Source organism: Mus caroli, chromosome X (assembly GCF_900094665.2).
Source record: "Mus caroli chromosome X, CAROLI_EIJ_v1.1, whole genome shotgun sequence".
Classification (NCBI taxonomy): domain Eukaryota; kingdom Metazoa; phylum Chordata; class Mammalia; order Rodentia; family Muridae; genus Mus; species Mus caroli.
This window is the reverse complement of record NC_034589.1, coordinates 68,650,689-68,666,380: the sequence shown is the minus strand read 5'-3', so window position 1 is coordinate 68,666,380 and position 15,692 is coordinate 68,650,689. Positions and strand designations below refer to the sequence as shown.

Genomic DNA, 15,692 nt, shown 5'->3' with positions numbered 1-15,692 from the left:
GTCAGTAGACCCTCCTTGCAGGAAAGACACAGAGCTATAATAGGACTGGATGGGGTGAGGGTGGTGTGGAAGAATCCTCAAAAATTTGGGTGAAAGTTTACCTCCGTATTTCCTGAATGCCTCACCTGGGCTGTGTCAGTTGCTTTAGGGAAGAAGACCTGGCAAGGTGATTTGCAGTGGCAGGTGCTCTGAAGAGGGGACAGAGTCATGACCTACAGAACTGGCAGGCAGAGGCAACAGAGGCCTGTCTGAGAAGGCAATATGCCAGACTAATTAATGGAATGACAGCTAAACGGAGTAGACATCTGGGCAAAGGCAGTCAGTGGATGCAAAGGCTAGGAGGCAGGTGCAGAGGAGGTTGAAGACGGGAAGAGAGTTGGAGAAAAAGGCCAGAGAGTCATCAGACTCCTACTCTGCCAAAGACTCCTACTCTGCCAGGGAGTGGCATATGTGCCTCCGGGAGCCACGTAACCCCAGTGAAGAGAATGATGTGCAAAAGGGGAGGGCCAGGAGGTAAGGCTGGAAGCAATGGGAGCCAGCTGGTAGAGACTTGGATGTGCTGGCATCAAGGTTTCAGGGGCTGGCAGGGACTAGGAAGAGACTGCTGTGTATAATGGCCTGTATAATCTGTTTGTGGACATCATATTAGAACAAGGAAGGCACACCCAGGCCTATGCATGGCAACACTTGTGGACAAAGTCACCATTGTTGCAAAGGCCCTGGGGCCACTCACTTGGCTACCAGAGCACTGGAGCACCCAGTAATCAGCAAGCATAACTAAGGAGTTGGACAGTGGTGGCCAGAACCCGGGAATTGCCTTACAAGGCTCTCTGCAGTGCTGCGGCCACAGCCACCGCGTGCTCGGCTGCCCAGGGCTCGCGGGGCCGCGCGCGGAGGGGGCGGGGCCGGCGGGGCGCGGGCGGGGGGCTCCGCGACGACACAACAGCTACTGCGCTAGGAGACATTGCGGCGGCGGCAGCGGCGGTGGCAGCAGCTGCAGGTCCGCACCACCCCCGCTCTGGACTAGGGGCAAGCAGGCGAGCGGGGGCGGGTGGGCTGGGGCGTACAGGGCCCAGGCCAACAGGCACCTTAGCTCCATAGCCCACCCTCCTCACGCACACCTGTGACGCCCGGCGCGCCCCCTGCCCGTATGCGCGCGGCCCACGCAGCTCTGGACACAGGCGGCCGAGGTTGCGGAGTCCCTCCACTCCGAGGCGCCAGGGGCCAAGCAGCGATTAGGTGGCTGCGTGGGTGACTGTGGTCGTGACAGGTGGCTGCAAGCAGGGTCGCAGGTGCATTCGAGCGGGTTGGTGGCCTACGTGGTGTGTGCTAGAGCTGAGCCACCGTGGAAGGTCTGCTGGGGGAGGGGCACGGGCCTTATGGGTGGAGGTGGGCCTAATGAACCAGGATATGAGTGTATGGAGCCTTCTGGAAAATAGCCGGCAGTTCTGGCTTCATGTGTGGAGGCAGAAAGGGGGTGTCATAGTGTTGGTGGCCAACATTACGTGTGCTCCGGATGCTGGAGTGCGGGGGTGGGGTGGAGGGTGGGAAACAGGTTGGCAGCAGCATACCTCGGTGGGAAGCCTGCATGCAGTGGTCTGCCTCAGTGGGAGTGTGTGTGTGGCCCTGGGCGGGAGGAGTAAGGTGTACTTGGGCTTGGGAGTGGGTGACTCCATCTTGAGTTGGGGGGACTATTTGGCTTGGTGGGCAAGGGAGCTGCTCGTTGCCAAGGGGCCTCGCTCCACCCCCCACCACCCCACCCCCAGACATGCTGCTGCTCAAGAAACAGACGGAGGACATCAGCAGTGTCTATGAGATCCGGGAGAAGCTGGGCTCGTGAGTGTGCATGCTGGGCTGTGGGCGTGAGTGCTTGTGTATGTGGGGCATATGCACATGTGAGCAAATGTGCGAAGGAGCTTGTGAATGGTGTGTGTGTGTGTGTGTGGTATGAGTGTGAACATGGGGGTAAATTGTGAGGTATGCTGTTGTCTGTGTGGGAGATGGTGTGTGAATGTGTCAGTGTATGTCAACCTATGTGAGGTGGTGTGGGGATATGTGTGTGCACACTTGTGTGGGTGTGTGTTAGGGTGGGTGGTATGGCTTGAGCACCTCCTCCATTTTGCTCTTCATCATCTCACTGGCACCTTCTCCTCTTTTCTTGCCTTCCACCATCTGGCTCTGCGGCAGGGGTGCCTTCTCTGAGGTGATGCTGGCCCAGGAAAGGGGCTCTGCTCATCTTGTGGCCCTCAAGTGCATTCCCAAGAAAGCACTTCGGGGCAAGGAGGCCCTGGTGGAGAATGAGATCGCGGTACTCCGCAGGTGTGCCCACTTCCCCCTTGGGCTGGGGAGACCTGTGGCCAGCCAGGCTGAGTCCTCTGGATTCATTAGGCCTGGTTGCCAATCTTCAGGGGTGGGGGTGGGGCTTAGGCGTCTCTTCCCCTTTGCGGCTGCATGTCTCCATGGCAACCTTAGAGGCACCCTATCCATCTGTGCTTTATATATGGCCCACAGAAATATGTGTTCTAGGAAGGTCCAAGCTAGTCAGGGCAGGGGTTGTAGGGAATGGGGGGGCCAGCTGAAGGAAGAGAAGAGGAAGAAGGCTCAGGACAGAGCTCTTCCAGATGAAGAAGCTCCAGTGATCCATCAGGAGCCTTTTCTCTGTTTCAGAATCAGCCATCCCAACATTGTGGCTCTGGAGGACGTCCATGAGAGTCCTTCCCATCTCTACTTGGCCATGGAGCTGTGAGGAGGGCTTCTGGGGGGGCGGGCAGAAGGGGTGCAATGTCCAAATCTATCCCTGGGTCACTTGACCTCCTACCTTGTTCCTTCCACCTCCAGGGTAACAGGTGGTGAACTGTTTGACCGCATCATGGAGCGGGGCTCCTACACAGAGAAGGACGCCAGCCATCTTGTAGGGCAGGTCCTTGGCGCTGTCTCCTACCTTCATAGCCTGGGCATCGTGCACCGGGACCTCAAGGTGCCTAGCTGTACCTCCACCCTATCCCACTTACATTTGGACTTGAGTGTCATTTTTCTCAATGCTCACTTCAGTCGGGATCCCAGGAAATTAAGGATGCTGAGGACCACCCTATCCCAATGCCCAAGCCATTCTCAGACTCATAGGCCTTTTCCCTGGTCCCATGTGTCAACAGCCTGAAAACCTCCTCTATGCCACACCTTTTGAGGACTCCAAGATCATGGTCTCTGACTTTGGCCTGTCCAAAATACAAGCTGGCAACATGCTAGGCACAGCCTGTGGGACCCCAGGATATGTGGGTAAGAGGGAAGCACTCTAAGGCTCACTGTGGTGGGGAGGGAGCTGGTGACCCAGGGGATGCCAAGGCGCCAGGAACTGGGGCAGCTGTTGCTTATGGCAGTCTAGTCCTGGGGCTGAATAGGTACACCAGGTGGCCCTCAAGGGCATGCCATGTGTGCGTGCTTGTGCAGACATGTTTGTCTGTCTGTCTGCCTCTGGCCGCCAGCCCCAGAGCTCCTGGAGCAGAAACCCTACGGGAAGGCCGTAGATGTGTGGGCCCTGGGTGTCATCTCCTACATCCTGTGAGTGACCGCTGTGACGGCTCAACTCCTACCTGCCTGTCCCTGCTGGGTTGGGGAGGGGTGGACAACTGGGTGATTCATCTGTGGGTGCCAGGCTGTGTGGGTATCCCCCCTTCTATGATGAGAGCGATCCTGAACTCTTCAGCCAGATTCTGAGGGCCAGCTATGAGTTTGACTCCCCCTTTTGGGATGACATCTCAGAATCAGGTGAGTGCAAGGCTGGCCCTATCCTGGGGACTGACAAAGGGAACCAGGGACAGGGCAGACTAACCTTGCCCACTGCTCCAGCCAAAGACTTCATTCGCCACCTTCTGGAACGTGATCCCCAGAAGAGGTTCACCTGCCAACAGGCCCTACAGCATCTTTGGTGAGTGGGATACCTGGCATGTGGCACAGGGGCAGGAGCAACACCTGTGCTGACTCCCAACTGTCCTCTAGGATCTCTGGGGATGCAGCCTTCGATAGGGACATCCTGGGTTCTGTCAGTGAGCAGATCCAGAAGAATTTTGCCAGGACCCACTGGAAGGTGAGCATAGAGAGAGAGCTTACTGGTCTTGATGGTGGTCTTAGAATTGGTCTTGTGCTGGGTCCAGCTTGGCCTGATCCTGTTCTTTTCCCATAGCGTGCATTCAATGCCACATCATTCCTACGTCACATCCGTAAGCTGGGACAAAGCCCAGAGGGTGAGGAGGCCTCCAGGCAGTGTATGACCCGTCATAGCCACCCAGGCCTTGGGACTAGCCAGTCCCCCAAGTGGTGACAACCAGGTGTGTGGACCCTGCACCGTCTGGGAACTAGCTTCTTAGGGAGCCTAGGGGGTGGCAATGAACTAAGTGGGGTCTGGAGAGACAAGGGCAGAGTTATCAGAGAAGGAGAAGCTAGACAGAGGGGTACATCAGGCCTCTTATGCTAGTAGGATAGGGGCATGACCCTATGGAGTCTCTAAGAAAGGAAAGCAAAAGCTTGAGTAAGATGCTATGAAGGACTTGGGAAATCTGGGCACCTCTTGAACCTGTCTTCCTCTGCTTCTTTCTCTTTCCCACCACCCCAGGTAGATGCCAAGGAAGGCCAACTGACTCCCGGTTTTTCTTTCCTCCACCCCTTTTGGTCTCCTTCCTGGATCCTTGTCCTCCAGACTGGCCTCTGCTGGAAAGTCTGAGAGTGGGTGTGATGCATGGCACTAGGGTACGGGGCTTCCCCAGTATGTCCCCCAGCCTCTATTCTTCCCTATGGTGGAGGCTCCCTTTCCCATGTTGCTGCCACCTTCTATGGAAACTGAGGAGCTGTTCAAAAGTGGATTTGGGAGCCATCCTTCCTGCACCTTGCACGCACACATGCATTGTGTGGCTGTTCTGTGCTTTGCTGACTGTGGGTGGTCCTGCTTGTGTTGTGGCCCTTTAGTTCCTCCTTTTCCCAACCAATAAAGACAAACAGAACCATGCTCTGGTGCTGAACTGGGTGTGGGATGAGCATGGGGTTGTGGGTCACCTCAAGGAAGGATATGAAGGAAGCAAGTCCACTGCCAGTGGGTCTGCACTGGGTCTTGTGCTCTGCTTCTTGTACCTCTCCTTGCTTGGATCACGGCATAGGCACTCTGGATTATTCAAGTACTTCCTGATTCTGACCCTCAGAGTGCTTGCCAGCAAGAGGCTGCCTAGCTGGTTGCTCTGGGCCTGAGAGAAAATGGACACCAGCAAGGTCTACTGGGCTGCCAGCAGGGGGCAATGGCAGGAGGCTTAATTCAGCAACAGCAATCTGCTCCTGAGTCCCCATCTTGGGCTGGAAAGGTCTTGAAAGTGACCAGAGTTCGGGATGTTTTCCTCCAGTGCTACCTCTGGTGAGATGAGTTATGAGCTATCATCTAGTTCTAGTGACCCTATTTGCCACCAGTAGGCCAGAATTCCAGAAGCCTGTCTTGCTGGGCTCAGTCAGGGGTAGGCCTCAGCCAGAGTTCAATGGAGGCTTTCCTTCCGCTTTCCCCCTTGCTCTAGCTTCTAGTGTGTGAGGTGGATGACAGAGCCTGACTGGGCTGTGTATGTGTGAGAAGTCTCATTTTGTCAAATTTTTGGATCTAAAGGGAGGCACTGAGACCCAAGAGAGTGCTGGCCTGGGTTTCTGGGCCAGAGACTACTCTGGGTCTCAGGATAGGAGCCAGGAGGTCTGGAAGCAAGTGGACAGCTTCCTCCTCTGTCCTCATGCTCACCTCAGGCCATTCTGTGCTTCAGGCTTTGGGCCATGTATCCTGACATGTTTGCCCAGTGTCTTGATCCTATAGGGTCACTGGAGGGAAACCTTAGACACTTGGTACCAAAAAAATGGGCTCAGCATCTTGACTTACTCACCTTCAGTGACCTGTTCTTGGACCTCATTGTCTTTTGTCACCTTTTCCAGTCACTTTTTGGATGCCCTATGTACGTCATCTTTTCCTTCAGTCACATAGGACACCTATCCATTCTTATTTTGTTGAAGCAGTACTGATTGAACTTCTACTCTGCAAGGGGAGGCTCTTAGGGGGTGATGTGGGTAGTTTTGTTGTTGTTTTTTTGATTTTTCAAGACAGGGTTTCTCTGCATAGCCCTGGCTGTCCTGGCACTCACTTTGTAGACCAGGCTGGCCTCGAACTCAGAAATCCGCCTGCCTCTGCCTCCCAAGTGCTGGGATCAAAGGTGTGCGCCACCACGCCCGGCTTGATGTGGGTAGTTTTATGGGGACAATATAAACAGGAAATAATTCTCCTAGATTCTCTGGTAGCCTTAAATATGAGCATCAGAGCCAGCTTTCCAGAAAGAATCATCAGTCAGTGTAAACCACCAGCTCTTTCAGACTAAGCATAGGGCCAGATCCCTTCTGACCCCTTGAACACAGATTGGCCTTGACACAGGGTGCAGTGTGGCCTCACCACCAGCAGGTGATGCTACAGACACAAGTTTAGGCATCTGTGAGTCACTTCTTAAGACCTTTAGTACCTGAGGCAGCAACTCAAATCCATTCCTTGCCCACCGGGCCCCCAGATCTTACCCTAGATAAGTTTTAGCTGGGGAGAGAGGTCTATCCTGCTTATTTTGGAATGAAGTGCCAGGGACAGCCCTGGGTCATACAGAGGCAGCGTGCCTTTTATCCTTCCCAGATCTTCCCATTGTAGGAGGGCAGTTTGAGAGAGTAGGTTTGGATCACCTAGCAGAGAGACTGACTGTCTCCTCTGCATGTTACTGGAAGGCAGAGGTACTGAGACAGCATTGCATTGCTGGTCAACAGAGGAAGGAGCCACACCAAAACCTGGAGAGGGACAGGAAGGAGCTACTGATGTGTTCTCCAAAAGCAGCATTCTTGTTCAGTTTGGGGAGAGAGCTGGCTGTAAAAGTCAGGTGCTGAGGCTGAAGAGATTGCTCAGGGTTAAGGGTACTCACTGCTCTTCCAGAGGACCAAGGTTCAAATTCCAGCACTCACATGGCAGCTCACAACTGTCTGTAACTCCAAGATCTGATACTCTCACATAGACATCCATGCAGGCAAAACACCAATGCGCATAAAAGAAAGGCAAATTCATTTTTAAAAAAAAGTCAGGTGGTGTAAATCAGGAGCAGAGTCCAGTCTTTCGGGGACAGGCAGGAATTCAGGGAGTACTTCTTGTGTGTGTCACAAGAGAACATTGCCTCACCAGATGTTGACCAAACAGGACTTATACAAATGTGAGTGGCAGGGCTTTCAGAGACGTTCAACTTGTGGCAGAGTGAGAATCTAAAAATCATTCTCTCACCCTGAATCATCCTGCCTGCTTCTGTGTGAGGAAGAGGGCTTGCTTGGGACACTGGAGAAAAGGAGTTCTCTCTAACCCCCTCTTATCAGGGTTCCCAAGGAGAAGTCTAGATTTCAGTTTTGACTTTAAAGGATTTTGTGTAACTGTTACCATCTTCTGTGACTTCATTAATGTCCCTTAAATGAAACCCGGGAAATTATCTGATTGTGGTAGAGGTAGTGATAAGATCTGGACCTTATAAGATCCCTCTAGAGTTTAGGTGAAGAGTGGCCCAGAAGTGGAATAGGAATGGTGACTGGGAGATAGGCACTTCTGGGTTCATACGAGGAACAAGGCACATGATACAGGGTTACCTGAAGGGATTCAGTGAAGGTGGGCTGTCAGGAGAAGGGCAGGAGTGGATCATGGGTGAGTCAAAAATGTAGCCAAGAACCCAGGAAAGAGGTAAGAATGAAGGTCCCTTGGACAGATAGTGACTGAGTTGGCAACACAGCCACAAGTTCCTTCCTGCCAGGCATATATGTCCAAAGAGTGTATTGCAACCACATTCTCTACCCAAGCCTAGCTTTCTCCAGGCCTCCTATCTCCATTCCTAACCTCAGGGGAGAACTTTATGTGTGTGTGGTATGGGGATCAGACTCAGGCTGTCAGACTTTGATGGCTAGTGCTTTCACAAACAGCAAATTGAGCAAGTTTCACAAAGTTGCCAGCCCAACAAAAGTACTTTTTAAAAATGTACTTTTCAATATTTTCAGCCCTATCTGGCTATTCTGGTCAGTACTAAAACCTCACCGGTGCTCAGGTGTCTTCCCTCATTATCTAAGGAGATTTTGACAGCTCCCCTTGTCTAGGGAGCTGTATCTTACTTACCTTGAATGATCCTTTGAGCAGAAGCCCAAGTGCGTTTTGCTAGATTCTCCTTGCAGAACTTTTTTTTTTAAGATTTATTTATTTATTAATATATGTAAGTACACTGTAGCTGTCTTCAGATGCACCAGAAGAGGTCGTCAGATCTCATTACGGATGGTTGTGAGCCACCATGTGGTTGCTGGGATTTGAACTCTGGACCTTTGGAAGAGTAGTCGGGTGCTCTTACCCACTGAGCCATCTCACCAGCCCCAGAACTTTTATAAATATTTAAAAATTATTAATTTATGTGTATGAATATTTGCCAGCATGCATATCTGTACACCATGTGTATAGCTGGTGCTCTCAGAGGCCAGGAGAGGCCAAAAGATCCCATGAACTAGAAGTATAGATGGTTATTAGCCATCATTTGGGCACTGAGAATTAATCCCAGGTCCTCCGGAAGACCAGTAGCAGTCAGTGCTGTTAACCACTGAGCCATCTTCCCAGACTGTTCTTACCATTTTTTTTGGCATGCTGCTTTATGTACTTTTCAGTTCTGCATTTCAGGTTGGTCCAATGCTTTATTAAAAAATGTAGTACTAGGATTAACTTTGTCTTAAAATCCACTTTGTCAATATTAATATAGCAACTACTACATTTTGTTAATATTTTCCTACTAGTTAAAAAAATCATTTTCCAAGATTAAAATTTGTTATGGGGCTGAAGAGATTGCTTAGCAGTTAAGAGAACTTGCTGCCCTAGCAGAGGATACAGGCTCAATTTCTCGCACCCACAGCTGATCCACAACCATCAATAGCTCCAGTTCCAGGGGACCTAACACTCCTTCTTCTGGCATCCTAGAGCCCTAGGCATGTATGTGGTGCACATACATAAATGAGGGCAAACTACTCATACATAAACTGAAATAAATCTTTACAAAAAAGCTGAGTGTGGTAGCACAGGTCCCAGGCCTTGGGGGGTAGAGGTAGGCAGAACTCTGAGAGTTCTGGGCCAGACTGGTCTACATAGGGGTTCTAGCCAACCAGATCTATACATTGAGACTCTGGAAATAAAAATTACATTTTATTGGGATAGACTTCAGCCACACAGTACAAAATTCACCGTTTAAAGTGTAAAATTTGGGGCTGGTGAGATGGCTCAGTGGGTAAGAGCACCCGACTGCTCTTCTGAAGGTCCGGAGTTCAAATCCCAGTAACCACATGATGGCTCACAACCATCTGTAACAAGATCTGATGCCCTCTTCTGGTGTGTCTGAAGACAGCTACAGTGTACTTACATATAATAAATAAATAAATAAATAAATAAATAAATAAATCTTTAAAAAAAATAAAAAAAAAGTGTAAAATTTGGTGGCATGGGCCTATAATCCCAGCACTTATCCTGGGATGCATGAGATATTGCTTCACTCTCAGCCCCAATATGTACAGTTCCATGAGTTTTACAACAATGTCTAATTACTACAAAAGGAAACCCCGTACTCATTAGCACTCATGCCTCCCCAGTCATTCAAGGGCGTTTCATGGCTTTGATTTGCATTTCTTTGGTGATCAATGATGTTACACATCTTTTCATGTACTTATTAGTCAGTGTGTGTGTGTGTGTGTGTGTGTGTGTGTGTGTGTTTATGTCAGTCAAATTGTCCAAAACTTGTTATGTGGCTGAGCTTACCTACCCTTGTTCATTTTTTGAGTCATTTGTCTTTTTGTTAATGAGTTCTTTATATTTTCTAGTTAGTAGGTCTTTATCAGATATGCAATTTGTAAGTCTTTTCTCCCACTCCTAGGGCTGTCTTTTCACTCGTCGAGGCACAAATGTTTTAACCTTGTGATAAACTCCAACAGTTTTCCTTAGTTTCCAGAGCCTGTGATGTATGTTGGCTGACTTTTCCTGGGGAGATGTGAGCAAATGTCTGTTTATCTCGGATGAGACACTGATGACAGACTAAAGAAATGATTCCACCAACCGCAGCTCAATGAACTGCTGAGTGTACCGGTGTTTCTCACAGGATCACAGGTGAAGGGCTACTTACAGGAGCATGGGTGACTCAAAGGCAGCTGTATCTCTGCAAAGCCCATCCCAGCATGGATGAGGGATGACTCATGAAAGCTACATTCCTGGAGCTTCCTGCACAATCTGCTGGCAGCTCAGCCTACAGTTGTTTACTGCCTTTCTAACTGTAGGGAAAGAGTTTTGTAAGTTTTTGAGTTTTCAAAGCTTTAGAAATTTCCTTATTTCCCTCAACCTAATATGTTACATGAGCTTTCCTCCTCTCTTCAGGAGGTAATATTTCAATTTGGAGGACATAGCTATACAGTAGTGTCATATATAAAGAACTATTGTGTAATCCTGATCACAAAGTTGATGCTCATATTTTAAGTGGTTGTTGTATTAACTTTTTGAGAATATATGCATAAATGTATATTTACTCCAAATAAGGCACTAACAGACTGAAGCAGTTCTTCCTCCAATGGGACAAGTGTGTTTACTTGGGGTTGCTTACAGGAGAATAGCTGAGGGGTTACTGACAAGGATCATGGGTAACTTGCCAGCAGCTACACTACTGAAGAACTTTTCCTCCTTTAGAAATTGTGAACCTTTTGTATATCCTCACGGAATGGTAGAACCTTAGGGGCCCCATGAGCCAGATCCCCAGTTCCGAGAGGGAATGTTGGGGAGCCCAATCATGAAGCTTCTTTACTGTAATCACAGCTGCTATGACTTCAAGAGAGTAATACCACATCTTACTGAGGCCATCACCCAAAACCAGTAGTTTTAAAAATGATTGATTTATTTTATATATGTGAGTATACTGTAGCTGTCTTCAGACACACCAGAAGAGGGCATCGGATCCCATTACCTGTTGTAAGCCACCATGTGGTTGCTGGGAATTGAACGCAGGACCTCTGGAAGAGCAGCCAGTGCTCTAAACCAGAGTTTAACTTCTGCATTTGGGTTTTAAATATATTTTGAGTTGACTTTTGTGTATCACTTGATGTTAGGGTCCAATTTATTGTATGTATGTGCATGTGTGCACATGCATGTACACATGTGCTTATGTTGTGTGACACTTTTTCCTTGGGACATGTGAACAAATGTCTACTCACCCAAGACAAGGAACTGCTGACAGACCAAAGCAAAAGTTCAACTTAATGAACTAATGAGTTTATTGGTGTTACTTATAAAAGTATGGGTGAAAGGTCATTTATAGGAACATGGAGAACTCAAAGACAACTGCATCACCAAAAGCCACCGCAGCATGAGTGACAGTTGATGAAAGTGGGAACTCTGGACATCTCTGCACATTTCAGGTAGCTCAACAGTTGAGAGCATTTCTCCTCAGCACTCCTCTTACTGCTTATATAAGATCAATTGCTACAGAACACACACACTCTCTCTCTGTCTGTCTCTCTCTGTGTGTGTGTGTTGCTTGTATGTGAATGTACAGGTAGGTAGTCAGGACAGTATTTTGTGTGTTTTCCTCTATTGTTGTCTATCTTATAGCCTTGGGAATGGATTTCTTTTTGAACTAAAAGCTCACCATTTTGGCTAGGCTGGCTGGCCATTAAATCCTGAGAATCTACATGTCTCTGCTCATCTTCCAATGGAGTAACAGGCACATGCAGTCATTCCAGGCATTTAATATGAGTTCAGGTCTTTGTACATCCCGAGCAAGCACCCTTACCCACAGGACCATCTTCTCACCTTTCTTCTTTTACATAGGTTGTCTAGTTGTCCTAGAATCATTCTTCTTCTTATTATTTATTTATTCATTTTTCGAGACAGGGTCTTACAATGTAGTTAGTCCTGGCAGTCCTGGACCTCACCATGCAGACCACATTGGCCTCGAATGCTCAGAGATCTGCCTAACTCTACCTCCTGAGTTCTGAAATTAAAGGCATCATTCATCATGCCCTGCTAGGTCTCTCTTTCTTGAGTCTCAATTCTATTCCATTTATCCATGTGCCAGTATCATAGTGTCTTGATTGTTGTAGTTTGTGATAAGTTTTGAAATCAGGATGCACAAGTCCTCCAATTTTGTTCTTTTCAAAATTGTTCTGACTATTGTATGTTTCTTGCATTAGTTAATTTCTTCTGTAAATGGGTTCGTTCTTAATTCATGTGTTGAAATCCCACTTCTCACTAGAATTCTAATACTTGGAAACTGGGCCTCTAAGGAAGTAATTAATGAAGTCATCAGGATGGCTGATACTATTAGTGTCCTTATAACAAACACCAGAGAGCTCACTTGCTGTCTTTCTCCACAGGCACATAATGAAGAGATGCCAGGTGAGGACACAATGAGAAACTGATTGGCAGCAAGTCATGAACAGTGTAGTGTCCTTGCCATCCCCTGAACTAACTAGCTGGAACGCTGATTTGAGCCCAAGAAGATGGGAAGGGAGACTTGTTATAGTGAAAAAACTTGGAGTTCTGTCTTAGTCAGAGTTTCTATTCCTGCACAAACATCATGACTAAGAAGCATTTGGGGAGGAAAGGGTTTATTCGGCTTACACTTCCATACTGCTGTTCATCACCAAGGAAGTCAGGACTAGAACTCAAGCAGGTCAGAAAGCAGGAGCTGATGCAGAGGCCATGGAGGGTTGTTCTTTACTGGCTTGCCTCCTCTGGCTTGCTCAGCCTGCTCTCTTATAGAACCTAAGATGACCAGCCCAGAGATGGCACCACCCACAATGGGCCCTCCCACCTTGATCACTAATTGAGAAAATGCCTTACAGCTGGATCTCATGGAGGCGTTTCCTCAAGGGAGGCTCCTTTCTCTGTGATAACTCCAGCTTGTGTCAAGTNGANACACAAAACCAGCCAGTACAAGTGCTGAATCACAATTGACTCCAGGGAATCCGACATCCTCTGCTGATCCCATGGGCATTAACATGTATGTTTCCACACATATACATAAATAAGAATAAAATAAAATCTTTGGAAAAATGGAAAATACATTTTAGAGAATGGTTTTATGCAGGGTTGGGAGTGAAACTCAGAGTTTTGCGCTTGCTGGACAAGCACTCTATCAGCTAAGCTACATCTGCAGCCTCAAGCCATTACTTTTTCAAGCCAGGTGTGGACTTTTTAGTTGCTAATATTGTTTGTCTTTCTGTACTCTGAATATATCACTCTATTGCCTTCTGACATACATTGTTTCTGACCAAAAATCAGGTGTTAGATGGTCTTTACGGGTTCCTTTTCTCTCGGTACTTTCTCAATTTGTGTATCTTTGTCTTTTTCTTTAAAAGAATTATTTTTTAATTTATTATATGTAAGTACACTGTAGCTGTCTTCAGACACTCCAGAAGAAGGCGTCAGATCTCATTACGGATGATTGTGAGCCACCATGTGGTTGCTGGGAATTGAATTCGGGACCTTGGGAGGCGCAGTCAGTGCTCTTAACTGCTGAGCCATCTCTCTAGCCCTGTATCTTTGTCTTTAAACAGTGATTGTGAAATATCTATAAGTGGCTCTCTTTGTGTTTGCTATGATTGGGATATAGTTTAATTGTGTACCCCTCAAAGGTTTATGTGATAAAAGACTTGGACTCCACGGTGGCAGAACTAGAAGGTGGTAGAGCCTTTAAGAGATGGAGCCTGCTAGAGGTCCTTAGGTTATTTGGGATGTGCTTCTGGGAAGCAGTTCAGTGTGACCTCTTGAGGTCTAGGGCGGGCTGTTAAAAAGTGAGAAAGGCCCCCATAGTCTCTCTGTTCTTGTCTTGATGTGTGATAGTCACCTGTGCTATTGTTCTCTCTGCTCTGAGCTGATGCAGCTTAGTGGTGACCCTTGCCTCACAGTCTTCTTTAAACTTTCAAACTATGACCTAAATTCACCTCTTTTCCTCATTATTAACCTCTGTGAGATATGTCTTTATAGTGAAACATTATTGATACCCAGTTTTTCTTAGTAGGGTTTATTAAATTTCTTCCATCTGATTAGTTTTTCATAAAACTTTGGATTTTTTTTTCTTTCTTGGTTATTTTGAGACAGGTCTTCTCTGTGTAGCCCTGCCTGTCCTGGAACTCACTCTGTAGACCAGGCTGCCCTCAAACTCAGAAATCCACCTGCCTCTGCCTCCTGAGTGCTGGGATTAAAGGCATGTGTCACCACCGCCCGGCTTGTTTTTTGTTGTTGTTGTTGTTTTGTTTTTGTTTTTTTAAGTATTTATTCTGCTCGTGTAGTGTAGTTACTTTCTCCCAATAGAAACACTCCTTCCAAGAGGACGAAGATAACTTAGAAGGCTCAGGAAGTTCTTAAAATAGGATTCACAAGGTTCCTCCCCAAAATTATATAAGCAGTGATCAATTTCTCCACCCCCAAGACTTTTGTTTTTTGTTTTGTTTAGTTTTGTTTGATACAGGGTTTCTTTGTGTAACCCTGGATGTCCTGGAACTCCCTCTGTAGACCAGTCTGGCCTCCAATTCAGAGATCCATCTGTCTCTCTGCCTTCCATGTGCTGGGATTAAAAGCATGTGCCACCACCACCCAGCCAAAATTTTATTTTGTTATTTTTATTTTATGTGCAAGTGTGTGGGCTTGCGTGTAGGTATGTATGTGTGCAATGTGCATAAAATGCCCCATAGGGACCAGAAGAGTCCACTGGGTTCCTGGGAACTGAAGTTATAGGTGATTGTGAGCTGCCTGGGAACTTAACCCAGGTCCTCTGCAAGAGTTACCCACTGATAACTCTCTAGCCTCAGCAACAAACAGTGTCTGAGTAGAGACTCTCTAGTAGGCCAAGAAGCCTGCAAGTTGTTCAGGGAGCTCCTGTAAGTAACCCCCTCACCAATAGCCCTTTAAGTACCCTTCAATAAACTCATTGGTTCAAGAAGCTAGAGTTGGGTACATTGATTATTTGATATGCTGTCGGGGAATGAATACATGTTTATTCCCATCTCCCCTAGGAAGAGTTATCAGCAGCTTGTTTCTCTTTCTTATTCTTTATATCTCCAATTACATACCTTGGATGCTTAATGCTATCCCATGGGTCATGTTACACTTTTTATTTATTTCAGTGTTTCTATTTATTTATTTCTCTCTTGACTTCTGCATTAATAAAGGGTTTTCCTTCATCATTCGTGTTTTCCTCTCCTAGTCTGGAATTAGTGTACTCTATATTCTTTCTAGAGGTTGCCTTAGAAAACTAGTGTGTGGTCCATTGCAGAAGGAGTTGAGAAGTTAACACCATGCTATACAAAGGCAAAGCAGCTGAAAATGAAGCACTCTTCCAAATCCATCAACCATCTTCATCAGGCTGGAGTGGGGCAGGCACACATAGGAACCCAAGGAACTCATGTTTCACCCAGGACGATTGAAGATGTGCTCCACAGAAATTGCTGAACTTCAGAGGCTCCGAGTAGAAAGGACAGATAATTAAAACTTGAAGTTTTGTATGTTCTTGGGAACTTTTTCTTTATAAGCTTAGTAGGGCTCCCATAAAGAACAAGCTCATGCTTCTGGCAGGGTGGGGGGTGGGGAAGAGAACCTAGGCATTCTTTCTTAA

The 15,692-nt window shown here is 47.5% G+C and overlaps 1 protein-coding gene across 5 annotated transcripts; it reads left to right on the top strand.

The window, feature by feature from the left end:
* The first annotated feature begins 494 nt into the window (after positions 1-494).
* Pnck (pregnancy up-regulated nonubiquitous CaM kinase) lies at positions 495-4,991 on the top strand. Of its 5 annotated transcripts, none has more exons than XM_021153628.2 (12): positions 495-513; positions 1,767-1,836; positions 2,188-2,319; positions 2,668-2,742; positions 2,839-2,977; positions 3,153-3,276; positions 3,483-3,558; positions 3,653-3,765; positions 3,847-3,925; positions 3,997-4,084; positions 4,181-4,325; positions 4,610-4,991. In XM_021153628.2, exons 2-11 carry the CDS (start codon positions 1,769-1,771, stop codon positions 4,316-4,318), a joined length of 1,032 nt encoding a protein of 343 aa, XP_021009287.1. In that variant the 5' UTR covers positions 495-513; positions 1,767-1,768; the 3' UTR covers positions 4,319-4,325; positions 4,610-4,991. The 5 variants fall into 5 exon arrangements, with proteins under 5 accessions (XP_021009287.1, XP_029329149.1, XP_029329150.1 ...); XM_029473289.1 differs by lacking the exon at positions 495-513 and adding an exon at positions 928-1,000; XM_029473290.1 differs by lacking the exon at positions 495-513 and adding an exon at positions 1,062-1,292.
* Positions 4,992-15,692: the final 10,701 nt, after the last annotated feature.

What these genes read in the sequence shown, in the direction of transcription:
- Pnck (XM_021153628.2), top strand. Translation starts at nt 1,769, where the DNA reads ATGCTGCTGCTCAAGAAACAGACGGAGGACATCAGCAGTGTCTATGAG. An exon ending in CTCTACTTGGCCATGGAGCT is followed by an intron (nt 2,743 to 2,838) that starts GTGAGGAGGGCT and finishes TTCCACCTCCAG; the next exon opens with GGTAACAGGTGGTGAACTGT. An exon ending in TGGGACCCCAGGATATGTGG is followed by an intron (nt 3,277 to 3,482) that starts GTAAGAGGGAAG and finishes TCTGGCCGCCAG; the next exon opens with CCCCAGAGCTCCTGGAGCAG.